Raw genomic sequence first — 24,359 nt, 5'->3', positions numbered from 1 at the left:
GATTCTTCAAGTGGCGGGCAATTCCGATAGTTCCGCTTCTCACAAAGATTAGATATGCGGATTGCCTCATGGAGCATCCGGGGTTTGGGGATACCTCAATGCTTTTAGAGGCATGGCATCCTTAGAGGAGAGCTTCATAGAGCAGCAGTTGGGGGACCCATTAATATTCTCTTCATCCAGGAGCGCCATCTTTCAGAAGGGCGTACCTACCATTGTGGGAAGAATCGACCAGGCAGGAGACACTTTCTGGTCTCCCTATTTTGGCCCCTTCGGGATGTGGGAGGAGTTTGTATTTCTGTCAACGGGCAACTCTTGCTGGCAGTAGCTGGCTCACGCATCATTGACACTGGTCGGGCTCAGTGGGTGACCATCAGGATTGGCAAGGATTGTGTGGGCTTTCTAAATGTATACGCTCCGAATGCTTTGCAGGTAGAGCCAGCTTTTGGAGTACAGTTTGCCAATCCCTTCCATGGGCTGACTTGTGGTGTATGGTTGGGGACTTTAACATGATAGAGTCAGTAGAGGATAGACTCGGAGGAGGCATGGCTAAACTTTCTAGCTCAGAGTACTTTGCTTGGGAGGACCTGGTCCTGGCTCTTAGGGGACAGACCCTTGGCACTTTTACCAGAGTTTGGACGCACCCCAGGGAGTGTGTGCTTCTTGAGGTCTGATAGGAGGAGCAGTGGCCCCAATCTTTCCAGACTTGATAGATTCTATGTGAATGAGTGGGATTGCTGTCGTGGGGGCATGATTGGTATTTTGGTGCAGGCACTACTTTCTCTGATCATGCTCTAGTTATTTTGTACGTGGAGGATCCCTGGAGGTAGGACAGACACTTGAGCACTCGGATCCCTGGCAGCCTCATACAGGACTCCGAGATATGTAGCAAGATAGAGCAGATATGGTAGGGGCTGGATTTTCTCTTAGGATCTGCCGCCGTAGGCACCTTGGATGCAGGCCTTGGTGAGATTAGCAGTTTACTTCAGGAGGAAGCACATAGCACATTGGTTGGATTCTGTGAGCAAGAGAGGAGCATTGGCCGAGGCCTTGCTTCTCTTCAACGACTTCAAGAGAGCTCCCTAGATAGCCCGTGGATTGAGGGTCAGTTGGGTGCCACCCGTACAGATCTCAGATCCATAGAGGAGTGGAGGGTGGAGTACAAATACCATGCCAGAGATTCCTTCTCAACCTAGGCCAGAGATAGAGTCATTGGGGACTTCCTTGAGATTGTAGGCCCCCACAGGTAGAGAGATGGTATCTGTAGGTTGCAAGGCCAGGATGGATCTGTCGTTTCTGATCCCCCCCCACCCCCCCCCCCCCATGTGAGAGCCATAGCCACTAATTTTTTTAGATCCCTCTTGACAGGTGCCTCCTTATCCTCACAGGTGGTCGATCCGCGAGAGCAAGTTTGACGGCACACGAGAGAGGTGGTTTTCCCTGCTCTCCGGACTTTCCTATTGACTCCCTTCACACCTGAGGAGTTGGCAGAGGCATTATCGGCTCTTCCTAGGGGAAAATGCCCGGGAGCAAACGGGTTTTCAGTCACCTTTTTTCGTCATCATTAGTGGGATCTCATGGAAGGCGGCCTTTGTAGCCACCCTAATTGCCCACTCTTGCAGCCACCTTGGTCCTTTACTTCTGGACCGGACAAAAATGCTAGCTACCTTGGACCGGTCCAGTCGTGTTCTCGCGATTCTGACTGTTCTTGCTCATCTACGTTCTCTTGCTTATCAATGTTCTTGCTCATTTGTGTGTCTGTGTGCTAGTGAGCTATGCGTGTGCCCCATAGCTCACATTCCTCCTAGCTTGTTACAACTCTTGAGAGCATACTGCCCTAGAGGGGACCCTGTGTTCACCGTGGGTAAACCGCCATAGTCTAGGTGTGCCGGGCAACGAGGTGTGCTACAGGTACCCACAACCCTAGTCCCGGGCAAAGAGGTGTGCTACAACCTTAGAGGAGCCGTCAACAAGATTATGACCACGGGTGCCATGCCAAAGATGCTTTAGAGGGTCTAATACACTTGATTTGGTAGTGGAGACCCATCACCCTCGTCGGGACCGCCTACAAGATTTTGGCCAAGGTCATCAGCCAGAGACTTGAGTCCTTCCTCCCCGACTTGATTCATGATACTTAGACAGGTTTTGTTCAGGATCAAAGCATTCTGGACATCATCTTCACTTTCTGGGAGGCTACAGTTTCGGCCGGGATGTGGCAATAGGATCTAATTGTGCTCCTTCTAGATTTCGAGAAAGCCTATGATAGAGTTGATTGGGGCTTTTTGGAGGGCATGATGTGCAGGATGGATTTTCCGGAGGAGTGGATCTTTGGTGTTCCCATACTTTACTCGGCCTCTCACAATTAGGTTGTCATTCAGAGAGCCCCTTTCTCACTCCGTCTGGTAGTGCTGTCCTCGTGCACCCTACCTCTTTCTATTTGTTGCTGAGGCCATGAGGAGTTTTAACTTTTCTCTCAGCTCAAGAGACTGGGCTCCAGGGATGGATTTTCCGGAGGAGTGGATCTTTGGTGTTCCCATACTTTACTCGGCCTCTCACAATCAGGTTGTCATTTAGAGAGCCCCTTTCTCACTCCGTCTGGTAGTGCTGTCCTCTTGCACCCTACCTCTTTCTATTTGTTGCTGAGGCCATGAGGAGTTTTAACTTTTCTCTCAGCTCAAGAGACTGGGCTCCAGGGATTGCGTTGCCCCATCCGTGCATAGGAACAGCTGCTACACTCGGAGTTTGTAGACGACACAGCAGCAGACTTATCAGGAGATGTGGGGAATCTTCAGAGATTTATAGACGCGATAGAGATCTTATGTTGCGTCAGGAGCGCATATCAACTGGCACAAGTCGTGTGGATTTTGGGTTGGCTCTTCGGCCTCCCCAACTTGGCATCCAGATGAGGCTTTCAAGTGGACCCCGACGGGGGACACTCTAGTCCGTTATCTTGGATGCGACGTGGGCATGGATATCTCCCCAGAGCAGCAATTAGCCCCTCTTCTTCTGAGCATTCAAAAGAAGCTTCTATGCTGGAGTTCAACAAGGCTTTCCTTAGCCGGCAGAGTGGTGGTGGCGAGTCAAGTTCTTGCCACCATGTGGTATATTACTTCATGCTGGGTCTTCTTCTGAGCTTGCATCAGCTAGGTTCAGTGGTTGATCCACAACTTTCTATGGGCTAGCAGCGACAGGAGGCCTGCCCAGGCCAAGGTGGCCTGGAGAGTGATTATATACCCGCACAACAGAGGGGGCTTGGGCATCATCGACCCCGCCATTCAGAGCTATGCCTTGTTGGGCAAGCTGCTTCTTAGAGGATTACTTCTAGGCGGCGAGCCATGGAAGGATTTCCTCCTGGCTAGTATATCCGCCCGTACACCGAGTCTGGGGGGCCCATTGGCCGCAGAGCACTTGATGGATCTTCACGGAGATGTGGGCCCGTGGCTTCAGCCCAGCTTTTGAGGACAGATATGCGGCCAACCTATTACGAGCTTGGGACCACCTCATGTTGGCCCTCTAGCAGTCTCTTCCGGTAGCCTCCGAGGAGTGTCTTTGACAGCCCTGGATTTGGAACCTCTGATTCGTTTACCTAATGGTCACATGCTAGGGGCTCGGCCTCATGTATCCTATGGAGCTTTGAGCACGGCACCTGCTAGGTCGCTTGGAGATTGGCTTGCATTCAGACAGCTTCCCCCAGTGGCTCAAGAGAGGCCTGATTGGGATCCGGGGCAAAGATAGCCTCAGCCTCGACATTGACTTTACCATTCCACCAGAGTGGCTCACCCCGATCCTTGACTCTATTCCCCTGCAGTGGTTGGGAGTGTTTACGAGGCATGATATTCTCTTGGGAGTTCATGGCGTGGATGAGAGTTCTGCATTGCTCACTTCTCGATTGGACCTCATGGCAGATTAGTGACGTCAAAGCCCCCCTTGGAAAACTTCAGGGGATGCATGGTACAGAGGGTGAGGGTGATCGGATTCCATGCAGATGAGTGGCTCATAGACCCACCTCGGCCAAGGTGGCCAAGGAGAGACTCTGGCGTTTATGGATTTGGGAGAGCCGGCCCCTTATGTGCCTCGAGTGGAACCCGGGGGGAGTGGACTTGGTGTGATCTTGCAGAGAGGGAGGAGACTCCAGGTACCCCACTCTTTGCATACACAACTCAGCTAAGCCGTAGGATCCAGATACCCGAGGTGGAGGGCACTCCGGCAGGACACTAGCAGTCTTAGGACCTCTCACCACGCTTTCTCTCGGATTTTTGGAAGAGGCTCTAGGACATTTTTCGACCTCTCAAGATCACCCTCTTTTGGTGGTTGCTACCACATAGGAGTTTGGCGGTTGGTACGTGGTTGGCCATTGGCGGTAGACCAGCAGCATGTCCAAGATGTGGTCATCCCTAGGAGTCTCAGCGACATTGTCTTTGGTATTGCGCGAAGGCTCAGCAGGTTTGGCAGTGGATTCTCCTGTTGTGGGAGAGGCCATGGGCAGCAAGGAAATGTCTGTTACATCTTCCTCCCATCTGAATCCAGAATGACTCCTGTGCATGATAATGAATCTCAGCACGTTTCTCTACAAAGTCCAGCAACTTAGCCCTAATGGTGCATAATGCATCTGAGATCCATTGGGCATCAGGGTGTTTCTCAAGTTCCCTCTACAAAGCACACAATCTATTCCTGATTCTTGCCTCTTGGCTAGGGCTCTCTTTCTCTTTCTCTATCCAAGATTATTGCCTCTTGGCTAGAGCCACACTGTGTGAGAAAGATCACTAACACTCTCTAAGGCAAGATCAACTCTTTGCCTAGAGTCAAGAGCATCATAAGCTCCCCAAACATCAATTACCTGTTGAGATAACTGTGCATCAGAGTAAAGAGACATGACAATGATCTGGCTTTGAAGTTCCTGGAAGACAATGAAGATAGTGCCACCTCTATCAAGTGCCGAATAATCAACATAATGGGGGTCCAAGCAGGCATAAATGCAACATGCAGCACTCTTGCAATTACTCCAAGAAAAGAGGAGTGAATCTGGTCTCCTATGGAAGGCATCCTCTAACCAATAGTCCCTGCCATGAAAGAAAAAGATAAATCTTTGCAGAATGCCCTCTCAAGCTTGTGAATGATGCCTTCATGTCTCCCCTTTTTATCAGCAGGTTGCTCATGTTGAAGTCACCTCCAACGATCCAATGATCTGATTGAGGGGGAGAGTCCATGATGGCATTCCAAAAAAGATTTCTTTCTCCTTTGAGGTTAGGAGCATACACATTCAACACACCAATTTTCAATCCACATCGCATAAGCATAATCCACTGTATTGTAGCAGGGATAATAACTCCATGACCAATCATATAAGGAATAATTGCAGCTCATTGAAGTACATACTCCCACCTTTAGTGTGCACTGACCAAAAAGTCGTCTCATGGAATGTGCAAGACCTTGGTGGCTTCTTTCCTAGCCCGCTGAAAGCAGGTAACTTCACCCTGCACTTACGGATGGTCCCATATTCTCACGCGGAGAGGAAGCGCGGCCAGTTTATGAGAGAGTGGGACATTGGTATCTTTTTCACATTCTCTCATTCGGGACCCTATTGGCAGCACAGGGCTCCTGATTGGTTGAGATCTCCACCTTGCTTGGTGTGAAATCTCCATTTTGTAAAAAAAATTCATACTTAATAGAAGTCTCCTTTCTGGAAAAAAAAAGAAGAAGAAGGGGAGGGACTTCTAGAACTTGTCCAAAGGTTGACCCTATGGAAGCCAAAAACTTCCTATAGATCCGTTGGAGCTTGGGAAACCTCAGACCAAAGTTGTGGTCCTGTAGCACCAGGTTGAGGTTCCAGAAGTATCGGAAGAAGAATTGTTTCCTTGGGCCGAGAGGATATGGGCTGCTCTCAAGAGCCTTTGAGGTTTTCTTTGCCGTATTACTATGGGAAGTTCCGCCAGGATCCAATCTCTAGCCTAAGAGCGGGAGGGATGAGACCCGAAAATCTTTCGAATTAGTGTGGTCTTGACTTCTTTATCAAAAGTTCCTATGCTTGTCTTCGGGAAAAAGGATTGTTCTCCTGGCCTGGTGGGAGTGGAGGATGATTGGCTTGGGCAGAAGCCATAATGCCAATCAAAGGGCGGGCAGCCCCAACTCGAACACAATAAAAACTTTTCCGTAAGTTGACGCAGAGGCAAAGAAGTGGGGGAGGCAGGGCGCAAAACAAGTATCACCGAGAAAGCTGTGGAAGGTCTGAAGGGAGACGGAAGCATCAATGGGGGTGGGATGCACTTCAGGCCTTTCGTTTGCAGGTTGCAGCAGCAGCTCTCACACAGGCACAACACACGACACCCTTTTAACAGCCAGAACACTGTAGATTTCAGAAAAACACATGACTACCTGCAAATCTGCACTCTTTGCCCATGATGGAGATGGGCTTCACAGTAGAAATTGCTTTACAGCTGCAAGGATGGACGAACTGAGTGCTGTGTGAGGAGATTGGGGACGATGGCACCTTTTTACTTCGTGTTGATGTAGACGCAGTCAATTAGGCTAATGAGGGATCTATTTTTGGATTTTTATTATTTAAAAATAAGTAGGCATTATATTGTCCAAATAGAGCATAATCTGCTCTCACAGTGATGATATAATATGTATCTTTGTATCTATATCTGTAGCCAATACTGATATGCAAGAACCCATGAAACAGTTTATTTGTTTCCTGTATAAAGTAAATTGGGTGCTATTTCTTTTTCAGCTCAAATTTTCCACCATCTTTAAACGTTTTGAAGGTCAGCGCTTGCTATCCAAGCTCACAGAACAGAGCTAAGGAAAAAGATCCAAAAGATAAAGCAGGACTTTCATGATCTTAGTGACAAAAACGAGGTCATCTTGTAGAATCTTTTACGTAATGAATGCTTTTGGTTACAATTAGATTTAATCCAACCGTAGGCTTTTACGTTTTGGAGGAAGATTTTACAGAAACATATACCTAGTTTGTTGGTGGGCGCTTGCTAGAGTGGTTATCCCATCTCAATCCCTATCAAAAAGTTGAGTTTAAAACCCTTCTGACCCCTACAGTGTGTTTGTGTGTCCGTGTGTGCACCTATTTTCTTTGGACAAGTCTTTAATAATGTCCTTTGCAGGCATCAGACTTGGAAAAACTATCACCATCAGAGTTGATTGTTGATGTGGATTTAGAGTGTGAGTTGAAGTCTCAGGGTCAAAGGAGAGTCACTAGCATTCATGAGCAGGTTTCTCTCTAGTCGGATTATTTATCCAATACAAACCTTTTTTGCAGTAATCTCTTGCCAGGATAATCCTTAAGGTTCTTGAAGCATAACTTTATTGGTTTAGTTTGTTAGTTAGCTTTGACAAGGATCATTAGAGGCTTTGGTGCTATGTTTATTATTTTAGGTGATAAAGGAGAATCTAAAGAAGGATATAATGGTGGAACGCATCAAACAAGAGTGCTGGAAAAATGTTGCAGAGGCAGGTTTGTTTCGCTTTCATTATCGATCTCTGTTTTTCCAAGCCCCTTATCCATTTTTCCTGATTATCTTCTGCCTACATACACTTCCTTGATGCTGGCCATCTTTCTGTTTGCCTCCATAGCTGCTTGTCACCTGCTTTGCTATATCCTGTTTTACTGTCTGCTGCCTTCCTTTCTGTTGACCTCCATCGCTGCCTGCTACCATCTGTACCGTTCCTCATCGCCAATCTCTCTTCTGTTCCCTAAAGCTTGCAGCTTGCAACCTCCCATGGTCTCACCTGTGGCACAGCTTGCAGTCACAGGTTGCTGCCTACCCATACATCTTTCTTCTCCCCAGTTCTCAGGACAGATTGCATCTTTCTGCCCCCACCCATAGCTGGCTATTGGCAATATCATATGGAAAGCTCTGTTATCTTCCAATTAGAGCTTCCAATTAGAGAATGACTGTGGTCTAGACTGAGCAAGCCAGGCAATAGAGCCCCAAGTGATGTAGATAGTGCCTCTCCTCAATTTGCCTTGGTTCTTTGAAGATGTTAATAAAACTATCAATCTTGCTTTCTTTCTCTCTATACTTTTTTTTTTTTGCAAAAAGAAGACTTTTATAAGACCATACAAAATCATGGCTGGAAGCTAGAACAAAACAAGACCTCATCCCAAAATGCAGGGTGCTCTCAACCAATATGGGGCACAAAGGTGCCAAGATAGTCCCGTGGAGGTCGTTGAGAAAAAGATCCCTTCATCCCACTCCCGCATGAAAACAGTGCGCTTTGCGCAGATCTGGATGGTCCCTATATGTGAGCCCATGCGGCCATAAGAGTGTGAATAATATCTCCCCTTTTCCACCCTTTTCCACCCTTTCCCACCGCCTCCTTGCCTGCCTCTTCCCCTTGGTTCGGGTTGCTCCTCATCCGGGTTCAAGTCGGCCTTTTTCTTCGATTAGCATCATGGCCAATCAATCTCCCTCGGCCGGGCGAACCATTGTTTTTTCCGAAGCCGAGCTCGCGGTCCTCTACGCCGAAATCAAGAAAGACTCCAAAACGACCCTCATTGCCAGAATCTTTGGATCTCACCCTTCCCGTCTCCAGCTCGGGATTGGGTCCTGGCGGCTCTGCCCTCCGATCTCACCTCACACTTTCGAGATGTCAGGTTGCTTGGAAGAGGTTTCTTCCAAGTGGATTTTGATTTTGAGGACGCAACCTCAGAGGTTTTGAAGGGCAGCCCTTTGCCATTGGGCCCGAGGAAGATATTCTTTCTTCCCTACTCCAGCTATTTTGACCTTGTTGAGGAAGATCGGAACCGTTGCCCGATTACTCTCAGACTCCCAGGTCTTTTAGAGGCCATCGGGTCCGCCTTTGGGCTGGTTCTTAAAGTGCCCCCCCTCCATGCCTTGCCGACATCTTTTGCCCAGGTGGTAACTGCCTCGGCGGATGCTGTCCCCAGTCGGGTTTGTCACCAACAGGGTTACTTTGCTCGAGATTGCCCTCCGGCTCGGGGTCGCCTTCCCGTCCTTCAGTCCGCCAGGTGTGGCGAGCTGTGTCTCACGCCCGCCCCGTTGGTGCGATTGATGGGAAGGCCTCCTCGGATCATGTACAGATAGATGATGTTTCTAGTTAGAAGGATGTGTCAGCTGATGCATCTTTGCAGAGGATGATATCTCAAATCAGGATGATTTTGTAGCCCTCTCTACTTGGAGGGGGCGATATGCAGGATGTTCAGCGCAGTGGGGATCATGTATTGCAGGATTCTCAGCATGATGCCATTGCTCTTGATGCCTTGCAGGGCGAACAGGTTTCTCATACATATGCACGTACTGTGCAGGGCCTTGGACAAGGGCATGTCAGTGGACTTTGCCCCGTGGATTATCCCGTCCTCCAGCATTATGAGAGGCCTCCTAAGGTGCCCATCGTCTTCTTAGATCGGGGGTCAAACCCTCTTCTCTTCCATGAGAATTGTCTCATATAATGTTCAGGGCCTTGGAGGGTTTCCCACCCGTGGTAGGAAGCGCCTTTTGAAGGACCAGCTTCACCCTGTTGTTAGAGGAGGGTCTATTGATGTACTTTTGTTGCAGGAACACAAATTGGATAGATCTCAGTGTGGCAAAACTGGTAAGATGCTTTCTAGCCACACCTTCTGGTCCTCGGCAGTTGGGACTAGAGGGGGTGTTTGCATTTCAGTGGCAGCATCTGTTATGCCTCATGTTATTGGGCACGGTGTTATCATCCCTGCTAGAGCGCAGGGGATCTTGATCATGCATGAGGGTCAGAAATTGGGAATCTTGAATATCTATGCACCTAACGTGAGAGGTGAAAGGGTGGCCTTTTGGGACACCATTACAAATGTCATTCCCGAGGTTGAGCATTGGAGAGTGGGAGGAGATTCTTTATTCTTTTTTGGGATCATATTGGAGATGCTATCACTGCTGCCCTTCAGGAATTGTTCTTGTCGGGTATGATGCCGCCATACCTCATGGAGGGGCTGATTCACCTTATCCCCAAGAGTGGGGACAAGAGACATCAAGCAATGGAGGCCCATCACCCTCCTTGGATTTGCATATAAAATCTTAGCTAAAGCCTTGAGTATAAGGTTGCAGCCGATTCTCCAATGGACTATCCATGATACACAGAATGGGTTCCTCCAAGGAAGGAGTATATTTCATAACATCTTTTCTTTCTGGGAAGCTGTCGAGTGGGCAAAGTCTAGTCAGCAGCCTCTTGCCATTCTTTTGCTTGATTTTGAAAAAGCTTATGATAGAGTGGATTGGGATTTTTTGGAGGGCACTATGGCACACATGGGGTTTTCCCAAAACTGGATCAGAGGGGTGTCCTGTCTATACAGCGAGGCTCATAGCACTGTTTTAGCTTGTGGGGGACGCGGCGATCGTTTTCAGATTTCCCGTTCAGTGAGGCAGGGCTGTCCCCTCGCCCCTTTATTGTACCTCATTGTAGCTGAGGCTATGAGCAGGTTTCTTCGGGCTGCCCCTGGTGTTGTGGGTCTCAGAGTGCCTTTATGCATGGAGGAAGAGTTTTTGGACTCTGAGTTAGCAGATGATACGGCGTTGTTCCTTGAGGCTTCACATGCTTGTTTATGTGCTTTCTGGACAGCCTTGGAGGCCTTTTGTTTGGCAGCGGGCAGCAGTCTCGAGGCCTGCGAGGGTAGCTCCGTGGCGGTATGGGACATCATGGAGTAGAGATTGGTCGGTGCGTCTTGCTAGCTAGCTCAGCTTTTGGCTCGGTGGGGACAACCAAGTCTTGTGGGTTTTGCCCACGGCTGTCATGGTTGGGCCCCCTTCACGTTTTATGGCTTTGTTTTGTAGGTTTCGGGTCATGTTTCAGGATTTCTCTACAAGGAGACCGTGGGGATTTGACACTCTGCCCAGCCCCCTCGTCACCTACATGCAGCCCTCCCCCCTCGCTTCTTGTTTCCACCTGTGCCCCCTCCTTCCCCGCAGTGCCCCCTGCCTCCCTTTTTCACCTGCGCCGCACCCCCCCCTCCCCCTTCCTTTCCCTCCTTCTGCCCCCTCCCATGTCTCTCCCTTCCTTGCTTCCCTCCTCCATTGCCTCCTCGCTTTCCTCCCCCTCTTCGCCCCCTCCATCTTCTTCCAGCAGTGTTCTCAATTCTTGGGCATTCTCCATTTGGCGAGTCTTGGCCCAATATGGTCTTCACCCTCAAGAGGACTCCATGGCAGTCACTCCGTCATCCGTGGCCAAGGCCGCCGTTACTTGCTTCTCTCTATTTGAGGCGGACCTTTAGCTCCTCGCTATGACTATTGCATCGTTAGAGGCCTCCACTCTGGTATGCAAGATTGTCGGTAGCCTCCCTGCACGTGGACAACTTAGAGATCTTTTGCAGGCTAGCCTCCTCGGTGGGCTGGCAAAGATCATTAGAGGCCTCCAGTCTGGTATGCAAGATTGTCGGTAGCCTCCTTGCGCATGGACAACTTAGAGATCTTTTGCAGGCTAGCCTCCGGAGTGGGCTGGCAAAGATCATAGGCATTCATCCTTTGGGGCGTGGCTTCTACTAGGTTGAGTTCAACTCACCAGCGGCATCAAATCGAGTCATGCAGCTCAGCCCCGTTGCACTGTGTACGGCCCAAGCCTTCTTTGGACGGTGGCAGCACGGCTTCGACCCCGCGTCCAACCCACTGACTGGTGTGTCAGGCTTCCCAGTGATAGTCTACTTCCCAGGTCTCAGGAAGGATTACCTTCCTCTTCTCCCGGTGCTCGGTGGAGCCATTGGGAGAGTGATGGAATTGTTGGAATATATATCATCTCCAGAGGGTCTACTTACACCTTTAATGCTTGTACTAGTCATTTTATGAGACCCTGCATTGGCATATCTAGCATGTATTATTTGGGATTTTTCTACCATTTTTGAAGGTATTTTATAGCATTTTATGCTACTGGACAGCTATCGGCCTACTTATAGCTGGCCGACTAGCTCTCTGGAGGGATATAAAGGGTTCTTACCCTTCCCCTCGCTTTTCATCTCATTCTTGCATATTTGCTGGAGATCATTGGCTGTAGCAACAGTCTCTTATGCTTGTAAGCACCTACGGGCTTCCCTCGTGCTCATTTTCAGCAATAATCAACTGTTTCCAGCCTTCTACAGTTTGTGCTTTGGGCCAACAGCCTGTGATGCTCTTTCTTTCATAGTATCAGAGCCAAATGCTGATCTACAGGTAAGAAACTGCTGCATTTATCTGATTGGAGCAGAGGCTTCATCATTGTGATGCGTTTTTCTGCATCTGTACTGCAAACTGCTGCGTTTTTGCTGTTGAAGGCTGAAGCTCTCTTCTAGGTGCTGAGGACAGGGTTCCTGACAGATTTTCTTTCTCTATTTCTATTTTCCGACCCTCCCTCCCTTTCTTCTTCCTCTCCCCTTGCTATACACAGCTTGAGAGGAGGCTATTTGCTGTTTTTTTTTACAGCCCTCTTTCTTCAAAGAAGGTTTCTGAAGCCACTCTTGCCGTGGTGCGTACAGTGCCATCTAATCCTAACCAAAGGAAGTTTCGAATGAGCCAATGGGTGGAAGCAAGGAGGTATGCCTGTGAAGCATCTCCAAGGCAGTGCAGAAAGCACAAAGGTATGCCGTTGAAGCCTCCAAAAACATTGCAGTATCATCTGCTAACTCTGAGTCCAGTAACTCTTCCTCTTTGCGAAGAGGTAGGGTGAGGCCTGAAACCCCTCGGGCAACCTTGAGAAACCTGCTCTTAACCTCTGCTACTAGTAGGTAAAGTAGTGGAGCTAAGGGGCATACCTGCCTCACGGAATGGGAGATGTGAAAGTGCTCACCATGCCCCCCACAGGCCAAAACTATGCCCTTGGCCTCTCTTGGGGGTCAGGATCATCACAGTGCCTCCTTTTTTTCTGAAGCAAGTCCTGGATTTGGGGCTGTTAGTTGGGTAGAGGGTCTAGGTCTCCGGGACCAGGACGTTTGACTCTCTGGAGGACATGTGCTCTCTCAAAGGACCCCCGAGTGCGTGGGGTGCTCCGTCGGTCTACCTAGCCCTGTCTGGTCAGTCTAGCCCAGTCCTTGTAAATCTGTTCCAATGGATCTTGTGTGGGCTGAGAGTCAGCTGGGGCTTGCTGGTGAGGGTGAAAAATGTCAGTGTGGTATCCAGCCTCTCAATAGGTTTAGTCCCACACATCTCTCATCTCTATGATGCATCAGCTGTGACAAGGTCCCAAACCCCTCCTTGAAGAGACAGTGGTAGCGTCATAGTAGACTGGGCATCTAAGTATGGCATGCTCCTCCGACTCTTATCTCCTCCGTGCTACATATCCTACATAATCATCTGTCTTGTAGAATGCCCTCTGCTCTCCCTGTCTCAATCGAAAGACGATGTGAGAACGCCCTCAGCTCACCAATGGTGATCCTCATGGCATGGGACATGTCTGTGAAGATAACTGGGCCTCTCAATGAATCTGTCCCCCATAAGACTGGAGCTTTGGGGAAAGCTCAATCAGGGGTATATCCATGTCCGGTCTATATGGAACCAAGTCAGATCCAAGTGGATGATGCAGTTGATCTCGTACCATGAGAGATCAAGAAAGGGGGAGTCCACGCTGTACTCAAAGGGAGAGAGGCAGTTCATTGGAAAGCCATGTGACTGGAACCAACTGGTGGTACATGCATACCGACAACTGCTGTGAGAGCCTGTGACCCTCCTCTGCCAACTGTCTATAGAGGACTCCAAAGCCGTGGGTTCTTCCTAGTGTTTTATGAAAATGGGAAATTTTCTTAAATATTAGAGACCAGGATTTCTAGTGAAGTCAATCAAGAGATGGAGAGAATAACAGTTCATGCTACCATACTTTCATGAATGGGCCACACTTAAGCACACAGAACTTGGACTTTTCCTTTTTTTGGAGATTTAATTTATTATGTGACATTTTCTGAAGCGTTTGTGAGAAGGCTAGAGGTTAAGTAGATACCTCTTCTGTTGTTCTACAATTGTAATTCCTCATAAAATACCCCTGCTAACACTTTTCTCATAAATGAGGCATGCCACCTTTAGAAAGATAGGAAATAAACCCTTGCTTTATGGACTTCTGGAAAAATGCAGGCAAGCATCTGTGGCCTTTCATACAAGGCTCTGAGGTTCCAAACTTTCCACTTCATGATAAAGATAGCGCAAGCTCTCGAGCAGTGCATATAGCAAAAGCTCTTCGGATCATTGAGATGCAAGAAAACAAGTACACCAAAGAGCTAAAGCTAGTTGTCAGCAGCCACATGGATAATTCTTTGGGTATACCCACAGCACCTGGATCTACCCGTAGCATGGTCTCTGACATGATGGCTGGTGGGGACTTTTCAAGTAGAAGTAGAGATGGGAATTTGACAGCAAAAGATCAACCTACTGAACTAGCTATACAGTCAACAAGCATAGAGGGTGGAGTACCAAAAATTGAAGAGCCTATTCCTAGTAGAAGGAGCAGTATCATCACAGCTCGTGATTCTAGCGGAGGAAAGAGTGGGAGTGATCTTGAGAATGTGACCAACAAAGGCGCTAATGATTCCTCAAGTGCTTTGCCCACACCTGAAGAAGATCAAGAAGAAAGTGAGTCCCCGACTGCAGAGTTGCTGGAGAAAGGACCCATTGAGAATGTATTGTATGATTCCTTTGAGCTAATAACACCAAAGAGAAAAAGGACACAGGTGAGCACTAGATTGAAAACCATAATACTTTTTTTTTTGTAACCTTTAACCACATTAAATTAGATTGTTTTTTGGTCTTATAGAATCCTAAGGATTTAAGTCTTCATTTGTCATGCTTTGTTTGCACGTTGCTTCCGCAGAGATTCCTATTATTTAAACAGCTACATTTGATTCGTGAAGCTTTCAATAAAAAATTTGCAAGCTTTGAGGACAACAAAGAGTCTATCATAGAGAAGATAAAAGAAATGCACTTGAGAATATTAGAGCTTAAAAAAAAACTTGGTTTGAAAGATGATTTTACTCTGCCTCAACTGGAGCACCATGATGTAAGTGTTAAAAAGTTGACTTTGTTTAATGACAAGACAGATGTATGTAAGTTGTTTCTCTAAAATTACACACTTTTTATGACCAGGATTTTGAGAGTACATTTACAGTGAAAGATGAAGAAGTACAGGTTCCAAACTATTCATCTGGAGGTGGTAAAAGAAGCAGGGAAGATGATATTGCGGATAAGAAACGGTATGTAATGCTGTCTTCAAAAAACTGAGTGAGCAATGTGTTGGAATATTAGGGATTGCACTAGAGAGTGAAACCCTAATTGCCACAAGCACAAAGCTTAATCCTAACCTCAAAGATTAATGCTTATATAAGAACCATAATCAAAGAAGATTAAGATAAGCATAACTAGCACAAAGCTACAAGTGAAGCAAGAGATTAACACATAGTGACAATCAAAGAGATAAGCTTGGGACAAGTGTTTCCACAAAGGAAGGTCACAAGGACCTATCAAACTTACTCATTATTCACAAAGAAAGGTACAAATTATATAGGCTCCAAGAGCCCTCCTAATGACCTAAGCAATGATGTCAGGGCTTGCCACCTAGCCCTTATCTTGATCCATCTAGGCTTTACTTTTCCCTTTAGTAATTGGCCACTTACACAAGAGAATAACCTTAGACTTCATGTGTATTATCCTATCCTTAGGCTCCAATAAGTTGTCCCCAATATGCACACATGCACACAATGGATGCTAGATAACCTTGATTCTAACACTCCCTCTTGATCAAGCATCCATGCCACGCAGGGTTTGCTTATCAAGTACTCACACATCACACTCAGTGATAGTTACTGTCCACTGGCTTAACCAAGATAGATTACATTAACCACAAAGGTTGCCACAAAGGTTACCACAAAGGTTGCATGCGCACCGGCAATTTATGTAACCCCTAACTAATGGCCCACATGCATTTCATGCATGCCATGTCGACAACATTGTTAAGACCAATCACACACATGTAATCTCTTGTAAATCTCACACATACATATTTTAGTTATGCCATGATGAGAACAAACATCTACTCGACACACAATCAAATAATGGCACGAAGTTGATGAAGGCACTAGGTTGTCCATGACACCAAGTTGCCATCTCTCTAAGAAACATATACATTACACATGCCTTTAGAGCATGTTGTAGATGACACACAGTCATAGAAGGCACAAAGCCGCTGAAGAAGTGTCCCACCAAGACACTTCTGAAAGACAACCCATCACTAGCCAGCGCACTGAAGTTTGAACGATGGCTCATGCAAAGAATTCGCATGCCGCCAGCTGCACATGCTTTACACCAACTGTCTATTGGATGCCACTGCAGTGCATTAACTCTGCAATCAGTGCCACATGTGAGCATCGTTCAGTGTCATGTGTACTATGCACCATTCATGGCAGTGACAACACTCATGGCCTGTTTTGCAGCCCAAGAATCTGTAGCCACCAAGGGTGCCCACCGCACACGGATTGTCTGCCGCAACACGGACTGTCCACCGCAACAATGTCACACCATCACAGTGAGTCAATGGAGGTGCCAAGCATTGGGATCATCCGTAGCATTGAAGGCTCCAACGGCACTAACGGCACCGACAGACACTCCAATGGCATCTCTAGAGATAGGAGATTCTCCCAAAGGCTATGCTGCCACCTCATGACATCCACCAAAGATAGGAGATGCCACTGACTGGACCTCAGGCATATATGGTCCCTTGACTCATCCTGAAGGATATCCGACATCCTTCATTCTTCATCTCTCACTCATCTTCTTGGAGGACATTCTTCTCAAGAGGACATCCTTATCTCACCTTGGATTATTACATCCTTATGCTCATCCTTCGTACCACTTGTACCGTGTGTTCTATCATCAGCTTGAGCTGTGTCGTCGTCTTCATTGTGACCTCTGCTGAGTGTGCACAGTACAGTGAAGGACATGTATCAGTGTTCTCTGAGTAGTGCAAGTGTTCTCGTTCCTTCCGCAGTCTTGTCTCTCCTTATGTTGTGTTCCGCTACATAGTGTCTTCTATGTTGTACTGTGAGCATCTAGGACTCCGGACATATTGTCCAGAGAAGAGCCACCACATAGTGTGCCGGGCAACCAGCCCTGCTATAGGTACACTAAATTTGGCACGCCCGGTGGGACTCTTGAAACTAGGAGTCCTGATAGCTCACCCCTTCCTCGTGTTGCGTCCTCTTTCCGTGTTGCGTCCTCTCTGGATGCCCAATACATGCTCCCGTGGTAGTCCAATCAGCCCATCCAAAAATCCTCTCTCAATACGCTACTACCGTTTGAAGAGGTTCAGCTACGTGCCACCCAGGGAACCAACCACCTTTACCTCTTCCTATGGCGGCTAACCTTGGTAACCCCACCCTTGGCAACGTGGGAGGCCAAGCCAACCCTCCTGGTCCAACCAATCCTCCTGGCGTAGAACCCCTTTCCACGGTGCTGGGCCGAGTCAACGTCAGGCTGCCCACCTTCAAAGGATCATCCATTGAGGACCTGGATGACCACATCAGACGGTTCATCTCCATTTGTAAGAGCCGAGGTCTTGAGCGGGAGGATGCCCTCTTGGTGCTCTTTCCCTCCACTCTCCAAGGTTCTGACAAGTGGTTCTGTCAGTTTCCAGTCAACCACTTTACAAACTGGACCACTTTGAAGGACACATTCCTCCGGACCTTCCATCCTGATAACTCTGAGGACCGCATTCTCCAAGAGCTAGGGAAGCTCCAACTACTACCAGGAGAGAGAGTGTCGAAACTCATGACATGGACAACAGTGCTGGTGACCCGCTTATCGACTTACCCTGGGGACTTCATGGCGCGTCAGCGGGTGACACAAGCCTTACCCAGATCCACCCAGCAAAAGATTCGGGAGAGTCGGCCCACACCGCCAACATTGTTGAAATTCCAGGAGCTAGCCTCCCAACTTGAAAATGCACGACTCATGTTTGAGCGTGATGTCGGCTCTGGACATCCAACAATGACACAATTGGATGACCTGGTGGCTCAGCTGAAGTGGGAGCTAGAGGCACTCAAAGTGAGCCAAAAACCTCCTACCGAGGAAAATACCTTGCACCAGCTCAAAAGGGAGATTGAAGAATTAAAGACCCAGCACGAAGCCAAGAAGGGGATTTGGTGTGCTATATGCCAGTCACTTGGACACACCGTCCAAGAATGCCCAAAAAGGAAGTACTCCTTTTGTGAAAAAGGAGGACATGAAGATAAAGAGTGCTACTACCTTAAGGGCTTCCGTCAACTTCATTAACCACACTCCTCATTCCGCCTCGGTAGAGTCCCCAACCTTGCCCATTGTACCACAACTGCCATTGTCGTTCCACAACCCTTCCTGCTGCTACACCTCCTCCTTGCCCACCCACTCCCCAAGTGACCTACCTTCCACCACTCATCCTGAATCCTCCTATCCCAACCACCATGGCAGCAGGCCCCATGAACCGTCCTATTCGCCCTTTCCAACCTCGCAATCATCCCGTTCTTTGCTATAGATGTGGGGAATACGGTCATTACCAAAGTCGTTGCCCTCTTCCTGAAGGTGCTCTGCCCTGCTAGCATTGTCCGGAATCCAAGGATCATTATACCCGGGATTGTCCCAAGCAAAGGGCCTTCACATCCTCTAACTTCACATTTCCAACCCCAACCACTCACTTAGTTTCTATAGGACATCCTCCATCCACTTGCCAACCTTCCTCTCCCACTCTTGGAGTGTCTGTCACAACCACAACACCTACCCATAAGGATCCACCATCCACCATAGTGATCACCAAATCACAAAGGAAGGCTATTCCTAAAGAGCAACAAGGGGATGAGCCAGATGGAAAAGCCCTGCCTGTCCCCACACAGTCATAGATCCGTCCTTCTTGCAGGCCTTCAAGCACCTCCACAACCAACCTTCCATGGCAGACACACCACCTACCCCCTTTCTTCCACATTTCAAATGACAGCTTACACCTCTCTGTGGAGGATCTACTCAAAGAGAAATACCATGTCAGTAAACCGCTTTGATCTTCTCCGGATTAGCCCCAATGTCCAACAATATCTTAGTACACTAAATGGTACCACCACCAATTCTAGTGGTGGGCAGTATGGTGGGTTTCCCCTCCCCTCCGGTGTTGCCAGTGGCATGGGTATCGGCCGTACTAATCCCTCACTTACAGAATACCGTAGTCCCCGCCTCTCTGTGGAGATTCATGGTACCCCACTTTCTGGGGCAATCGTCGACGGTGGTTCTGTGGTGAACTTCATGCACTCCATGCAGTAGGTCTCAAGATGACGCGGCCAGCCAACTTCTTTGTTTGGATGGCCGACCAACGGGAGATGATCCCTATCGGCCTAGTAGAAGGTGTCATCATAGTAATCCAAGGGATACCATTCCTACTGGATTTTGTGGTAATCGGGCTTCCTGAAGTTAGAGGGGCCTAATCTTTACTCATTGGTCATCCATGGCTTAGGAGTATAGGTGTTCCACACGATTGGGGTTCCGACCAATTGTGGATTCCTCAAGAGCATGGCCCACAGGAGCTCAAATTGAGGAAGGTCTGGACCAAGGGATGTGTGGTGCCATAGTAGCCCCCATTTCTTCTCCCAACTCTCTGATGGCCACTTCTTGGCCGACAATAGAAGATTCCCTTGTTCCCCATGGTGATGAGTCGGAACTCCTTGACTGGCTCTAGGCAGCAGAAAGCCTCACATCCTACATGGTGGAAGTCAATGTGGAGAGTCCCCCAAGAGGGCGGGCCAAACGAGCCCACCCAAGTCCCCAACTTGACAGGACCCATCTCAAATGGAGCCAAGCATTGCTGCAGGAAGAAGAAATTTCCTCTGGCCTCCACACCTCTACCCAACTCCCAACTGCTGATGGTTCCACCACCCTTCCAACCCTCACTTCCTCGCTGACATCAGCATTCCTACTGGCACCCTTCCCTTGTCCCGTCTACTTCACAGCTAAGCAAGCCTAGTTACCCTTATGATCCGCACCATCTATTCCATTATGCTCCGCACCATCTATTCCATTGTCACCTTATTTCATTTTGGTCATCCTCAACCTTACCTCCTCTTCTACCCACACCACAAGGGCCACCCACTGTGAATCTTCCTCCCCTTCTGCACACGCCATCATGGACGCCCTCGATCCTTGCCACACCCTCCTGGCTATCTTCCCAACCATCTTACAACCTCTAGCACCATTGGCCACTTTGGTAAGCAATTGCCAACGGCCACGACTATAACCCTCGTCCCATTCTAGTACCACAAGGCCACCACAAGTAGACAACTCCTATCACCCCACCATGTGGGAGTCTTTCCTTTCACTCCAAGCCCCCATTCAACAACCGATCACCAACTCTGAGAGTCGGGCATGCCACTGTGTCCGAACGCAGCAACAAGATCAACTCCCACAGGAAACCAATGCAAGACCTACCCACCTGAAACCAATGCAAGCCCCACCTACCTTGGCAGGCAAGTTTCCCTCTTAGCCTCTCAAAAAAAAGGAAAAAGAAAAAAAGACGAAATCTCCAACTATTTCCCCAACCGTGCTCTGGTTCATCCACCAACCCCCCTCCTGGTTCATCCGCTAACTCATCCCTTGGTTCGTCCGCCTTCCACAAGTTCATCCACCAACCACCCCCTCCTGGTTCATCCGACAACTCACCCCTTGGTTCGTCCGCCATCCCCCGGTTCATCCTCCAACTCCTCCCCTGGTTCATCCGCCTTGGTTCGTGTGCCAACTCATTGTCTCTCTAGTTCCAACCTTCTTGCCTCGTCTGACCCCCTTTTCATGACTAAGACAATTTCCCTCCTCACAGACTCATTGGACAGCTCCCTCCTTCCCTTGTCGGCTTGTCGGGACAGCCCCCCCTTCTCTCCAATCGTCCGCCACGCCTCCCTTTTGGGATCATCCGCCAGCTTTCCCCCTTTATGCTCGTCCGCCTTACGTCTTCTTGGCCTGTCTACACTCGTCCATCTTTTTCTTCCTTTCTTGTACCATCGGCCAACCGCCATCTTGAACCACACCCCTGTTGATTCGTCATACTCACCCCCTATCGGAAAAGACACTCCTCTACGATAATCAGTCAAACTGCTTCTTGGGATGTCCGCCACCCCTCTTTCCTCTTGAATTGTCCTCCGATCCCCGCCTCCAAGCCTGCACCTTACCCTGGCCGTCTGTTTTTTTCCCTTCTTCACCATCTGTTGGGCTCACCACACGCCCACCCGTCAGACCCCACCAACTTTCCCTCCTAGCATCCGCCACCGCCTCACCCACGCCGCCCCCCTCCAAACAATTTTCCCACTTTCTCACTCATCGGACCTTTCCCTCCTTTCCTTTGTCTTGTAGCCTTGGATCGTCCGCCAGCCTATCTTGGCTTGTCTGCAACACCCCTCTCTAGATGGACCGCCAAGCCCATCTTCTCCCTTCATTCCACTCCATCCGCCAACCCTCCCTCACTCTCGATCAACCGCCAACTTGCACTCTCTCGTGTTCGCCTACACCCCACTCGGTTCGTCCGCCCCCCTCTTCGGCCGTCTGTCAACCCCCTCCTTTTGGTCGATTCAACCCAACCGGTCCCCGCTTTCGTCGACCCACTCACCCACCTCCCCTTTCTTCTTCGACCCAATGTCTCCCCCTGACCCCTTTGGTTGACTCTCCCCAAACCCACCTTTTAGTCGACCAGCCGCCCCCCTTTCCCCTTTTTCTTGACGGCTCCCGCGCCAGCCCCCCTTTCCCCTCTCGTCGAACACTCGCCCCCTGTCGTCCTATGCGCCCTCACTTCCTTCACCTCCTTCCCCACCCCTCTCGCATCACCAGCCACCTTCACCATCTCCTACTCCGCTTGGGCATTTCGTTTTGCTGCAGATGTAGCTAAATATTTTTGGCATGCCCAAGGGTTGGGGGGAATTCCATCTTCCCCCTGAACTGGTTTCCTTGAGCAAAGTTTTTTTCTCCGTATCGCTTCCTTCCTCCAGATTCTGCCCAGCTTCTACTTCATTTAGTGTTATCCCTTTTCTTCACTCTTTTGTACCTTTTGACTTTGTCTCCTCCACATTTTCCCTTGCTTACTCACTCACCCCTTGTGTGCTTACCCTTCCTTCTCACTCAATTCTCCTACTTGCCCCCCAAACCCTGCTATAATTGCAAATGGCTATTGAGACTTGCACTAGACCGGCCAACCCCTACCTCTCAGATCTCAACTTTGACATCCCTTGCAGTGGTTACAAGTTTAGTGATGGCAGGGTGAAGTCGAGTAGCAATGCCATCTGCTATAATCACCTCACCACGCCAGCCATGGACTCACTGTGCTCGCCTTTCGTCATAGGGCTCAATGCCTTCCAACCTACTCAGCTCGCCTTCACAATGGTCACCCTCTATAGGCTTGGCAATTGCCATTCTAGTCAACATTCACTCAGCACCACACCTTACTCGCCATCTTGAACACTTACTATTTACACTGCCACTTTGGTCACCCTTTCATACTCGGAATCCTTGTGTTAATAAGGAGCAGAAAAAGACTGGTCAGAGCTCATTCCACTGTGGGATGGCACCTGATCTGCACATGTTTCCACACCTCAGCGCTACATAGTGGTGGCCCAGTTGTGACTCATTGGAACTCCAAGCATAGCTTTAACGTTTTGCTGCCAATGGATCACTATTACCTGCTAGAGATACACTCACTACTCTCTTGAAATTTGTTTCTACTTCGGCTACTGCTCTCTTGGATTTGTACCCTGGCTGGTGCACCTACTCAGACCTTGCTCCATGGCCAAGCCCAAGCTCAGAAGATCTGCAGAGATGGTGCCCTGGGAAGCTGTGCATACATTACGCTTGGGTACCTTTTTCATTCATGTGTATCATGTTTTGCTAGTTGTATGGTTGGGTTTAGTCCTAAAGTTAAGCATTTATGTATGAGAAGTTTTAGGAACCATGTGTGTCATGGTGCATTAGGCTGGGAGCCAAGGTTCAACCTACCCTTGGTGCAGTTGGGGGTGGAGGGTTTAGTATACGGTGATGCAAGCATGACCCCACCTTCTCATGTCTTGAGGGTTGATGATGAAAAGCAGAAAAAAAAGGGGGGGGGGGGAAAAAGAAGAAACAAAGAAACTCCCCCAGTGTACTTCTCCAGGAAACATACTTCTATCTTCCTCACTGAGGATGGTGGGCGACCTATAGCCACCAAGGGTGCCCGCCGCACACACTACCCACCGCAAACAGACCGACCACTGCAACACGGACTGTCCACCGCAACAGTGTCACATCGTCACAGTGAGTCAACGGAGGTGCCAATCATTGGGATCATCCACAGCATTAAAGACACTGAAGGCACCAACTGACACCTCAACGGCATATCTAGAGATAGGAGATTCTACCAAAGGCTACGCTGCCACCTCATGGCATCCACCAAAGATAGGAGATGCCACCGGCTGGACCTCAGGCATATATGGTTCCTCGACTCATCTTGAAGGAAATCCGACATCCTTCATTCTTCATCTCTCACTCATCTTCTTGGAGGGCATCCTTATCCTGCATCCTTATCTCACCTTGGAGGACATCCTTATGCTCATCCTTCATACCACTTGTACCCTGTGTTCTGTCATCATCTTGAGCTGTGTCGTCCTCTTCATTGTGACCTCTGCTGAGTGTGCACGGTACAGTGAAGGACATGTATCAGTGTTCTCTGAGTAGTGCAACTGTTCTCGTTCCTTCCGCAGTCTCGTCTCTGCTCGTGTTGTGTTCGCTACATTGTATCTTCTATGTTGCGTTGTGAGCATGTAGGACTCCAGACATACTGTCCAGAGAAGAGCCACCACGTAGTGTGGTGGGCAACCAGCCCTGCTACAAATTCTTCCCCAATTCTATTTGCAATAGCTCCTTCACATATTAGTTGCACTCATCCTTAAATGTGTGCCATCCACGCCTTTGACCCTTGCAACAAAGGTTGAGTCGCCCCTTCCATCTGGATTTAGCGCACCAATGCTTACACAGTCAAATGAATGTGGTACCTCTGCAAAAAACGATGCAAAATTCTCCCTTGGCCTGGCCATCTCTCGAGTCTCCATTGCCATGCACCATTAGCACGCCCTCTATCAACACGGCCAACTTTCACCATTGCTTGCCAGTTAGCACGCCACTTGCACAGTTGCTACCAGCATCAACGTTGACAACAATCCGCAGCCATTATCCCATTGCACAATCAACGTGCCAGATCTAAACATATAAACGCTAAGTTCTCTCTCGGCCAGCCATTCATCGTTACACTAAGTAACTACGTCGCGCCTCCCTTCTCACTTTGAGCCTCTAACGCTATGCCACGACGTCCCACCATTAGCAGTGTTAAGCAGTGAGCAGACAAGGCACGCTTACCGTACGCGCTAGATTTGCACATGGTAACGCCATAAATGCTCC

At 48.8% G+C, this 24,359-nt stretch overlaps 1 protein-coding gene across 8 annotated transcripts in view; it reads left to right on the top strand.

The window, feature by feature from the left end:
• The window catches only part of LOC147642333 (uncharacterized), a 102,458-nt gene that overhangs the window by 28,615 nt on the left and 49,484 nt on the right, over positions 1 to 24,359 (top strand). For 4 of the 8 annotated variants that reach the window (XR_015266995.1, XM_086805369.1, XM_086805335.1 and 1 more), the window contains exons 4-8: positions 7,116 to 7,223; positions 7,387 to 7,465; positions 14,028 to 14,620; positions 14,761 to 14,946; positions 15,033 to 15,139. Coding sequence is in view for 7 of the 8 variants with exons in the window: in XM_086805369.1 (XP_086661495.1) it covers positions 7,417 to 7,465; positions 14,028 to 14,620; positions 14,761 to 14,946; positions 15,033 to 15,139 (935 nt within the window). In the remaining variant the exon portion in view is untranslated. Of the gene's footprint in view, positions 1 to 6,727; positions 6,856 to 7,115; positions 7,224 to 7,386; positions 7,466 to 14,027; positions 14,621 to 14,760; positions 14,947 to 15,032; positions 15,140 to 24,359 lie in introns of those variants that run through there. The other 4 variants (XM_086805345.1, XM_086805389.1, XM_086805353.1 and 1 more) reach the window with 4 other exon arrangements.

Source organism: Cibotium barometz, chromosome 1 (genome assembly GCF_041138505.1).
Source record: "Cibotium barometz isolate CiBa-2024 chromosome 1, ASM4113850v1, whole genome shotgun sequence".
In the NCBI taxonomy this organism is placed as follows: Eukaryota; Viridiplantae; Streptophyta; class Polypodiopsida; order Cyatheales; family Cibotiaceae; genus Cibotium; species Cibotium barometz.
This window is presented reverse-complemented; position numbering and strand designations above follow the sequence as displayed.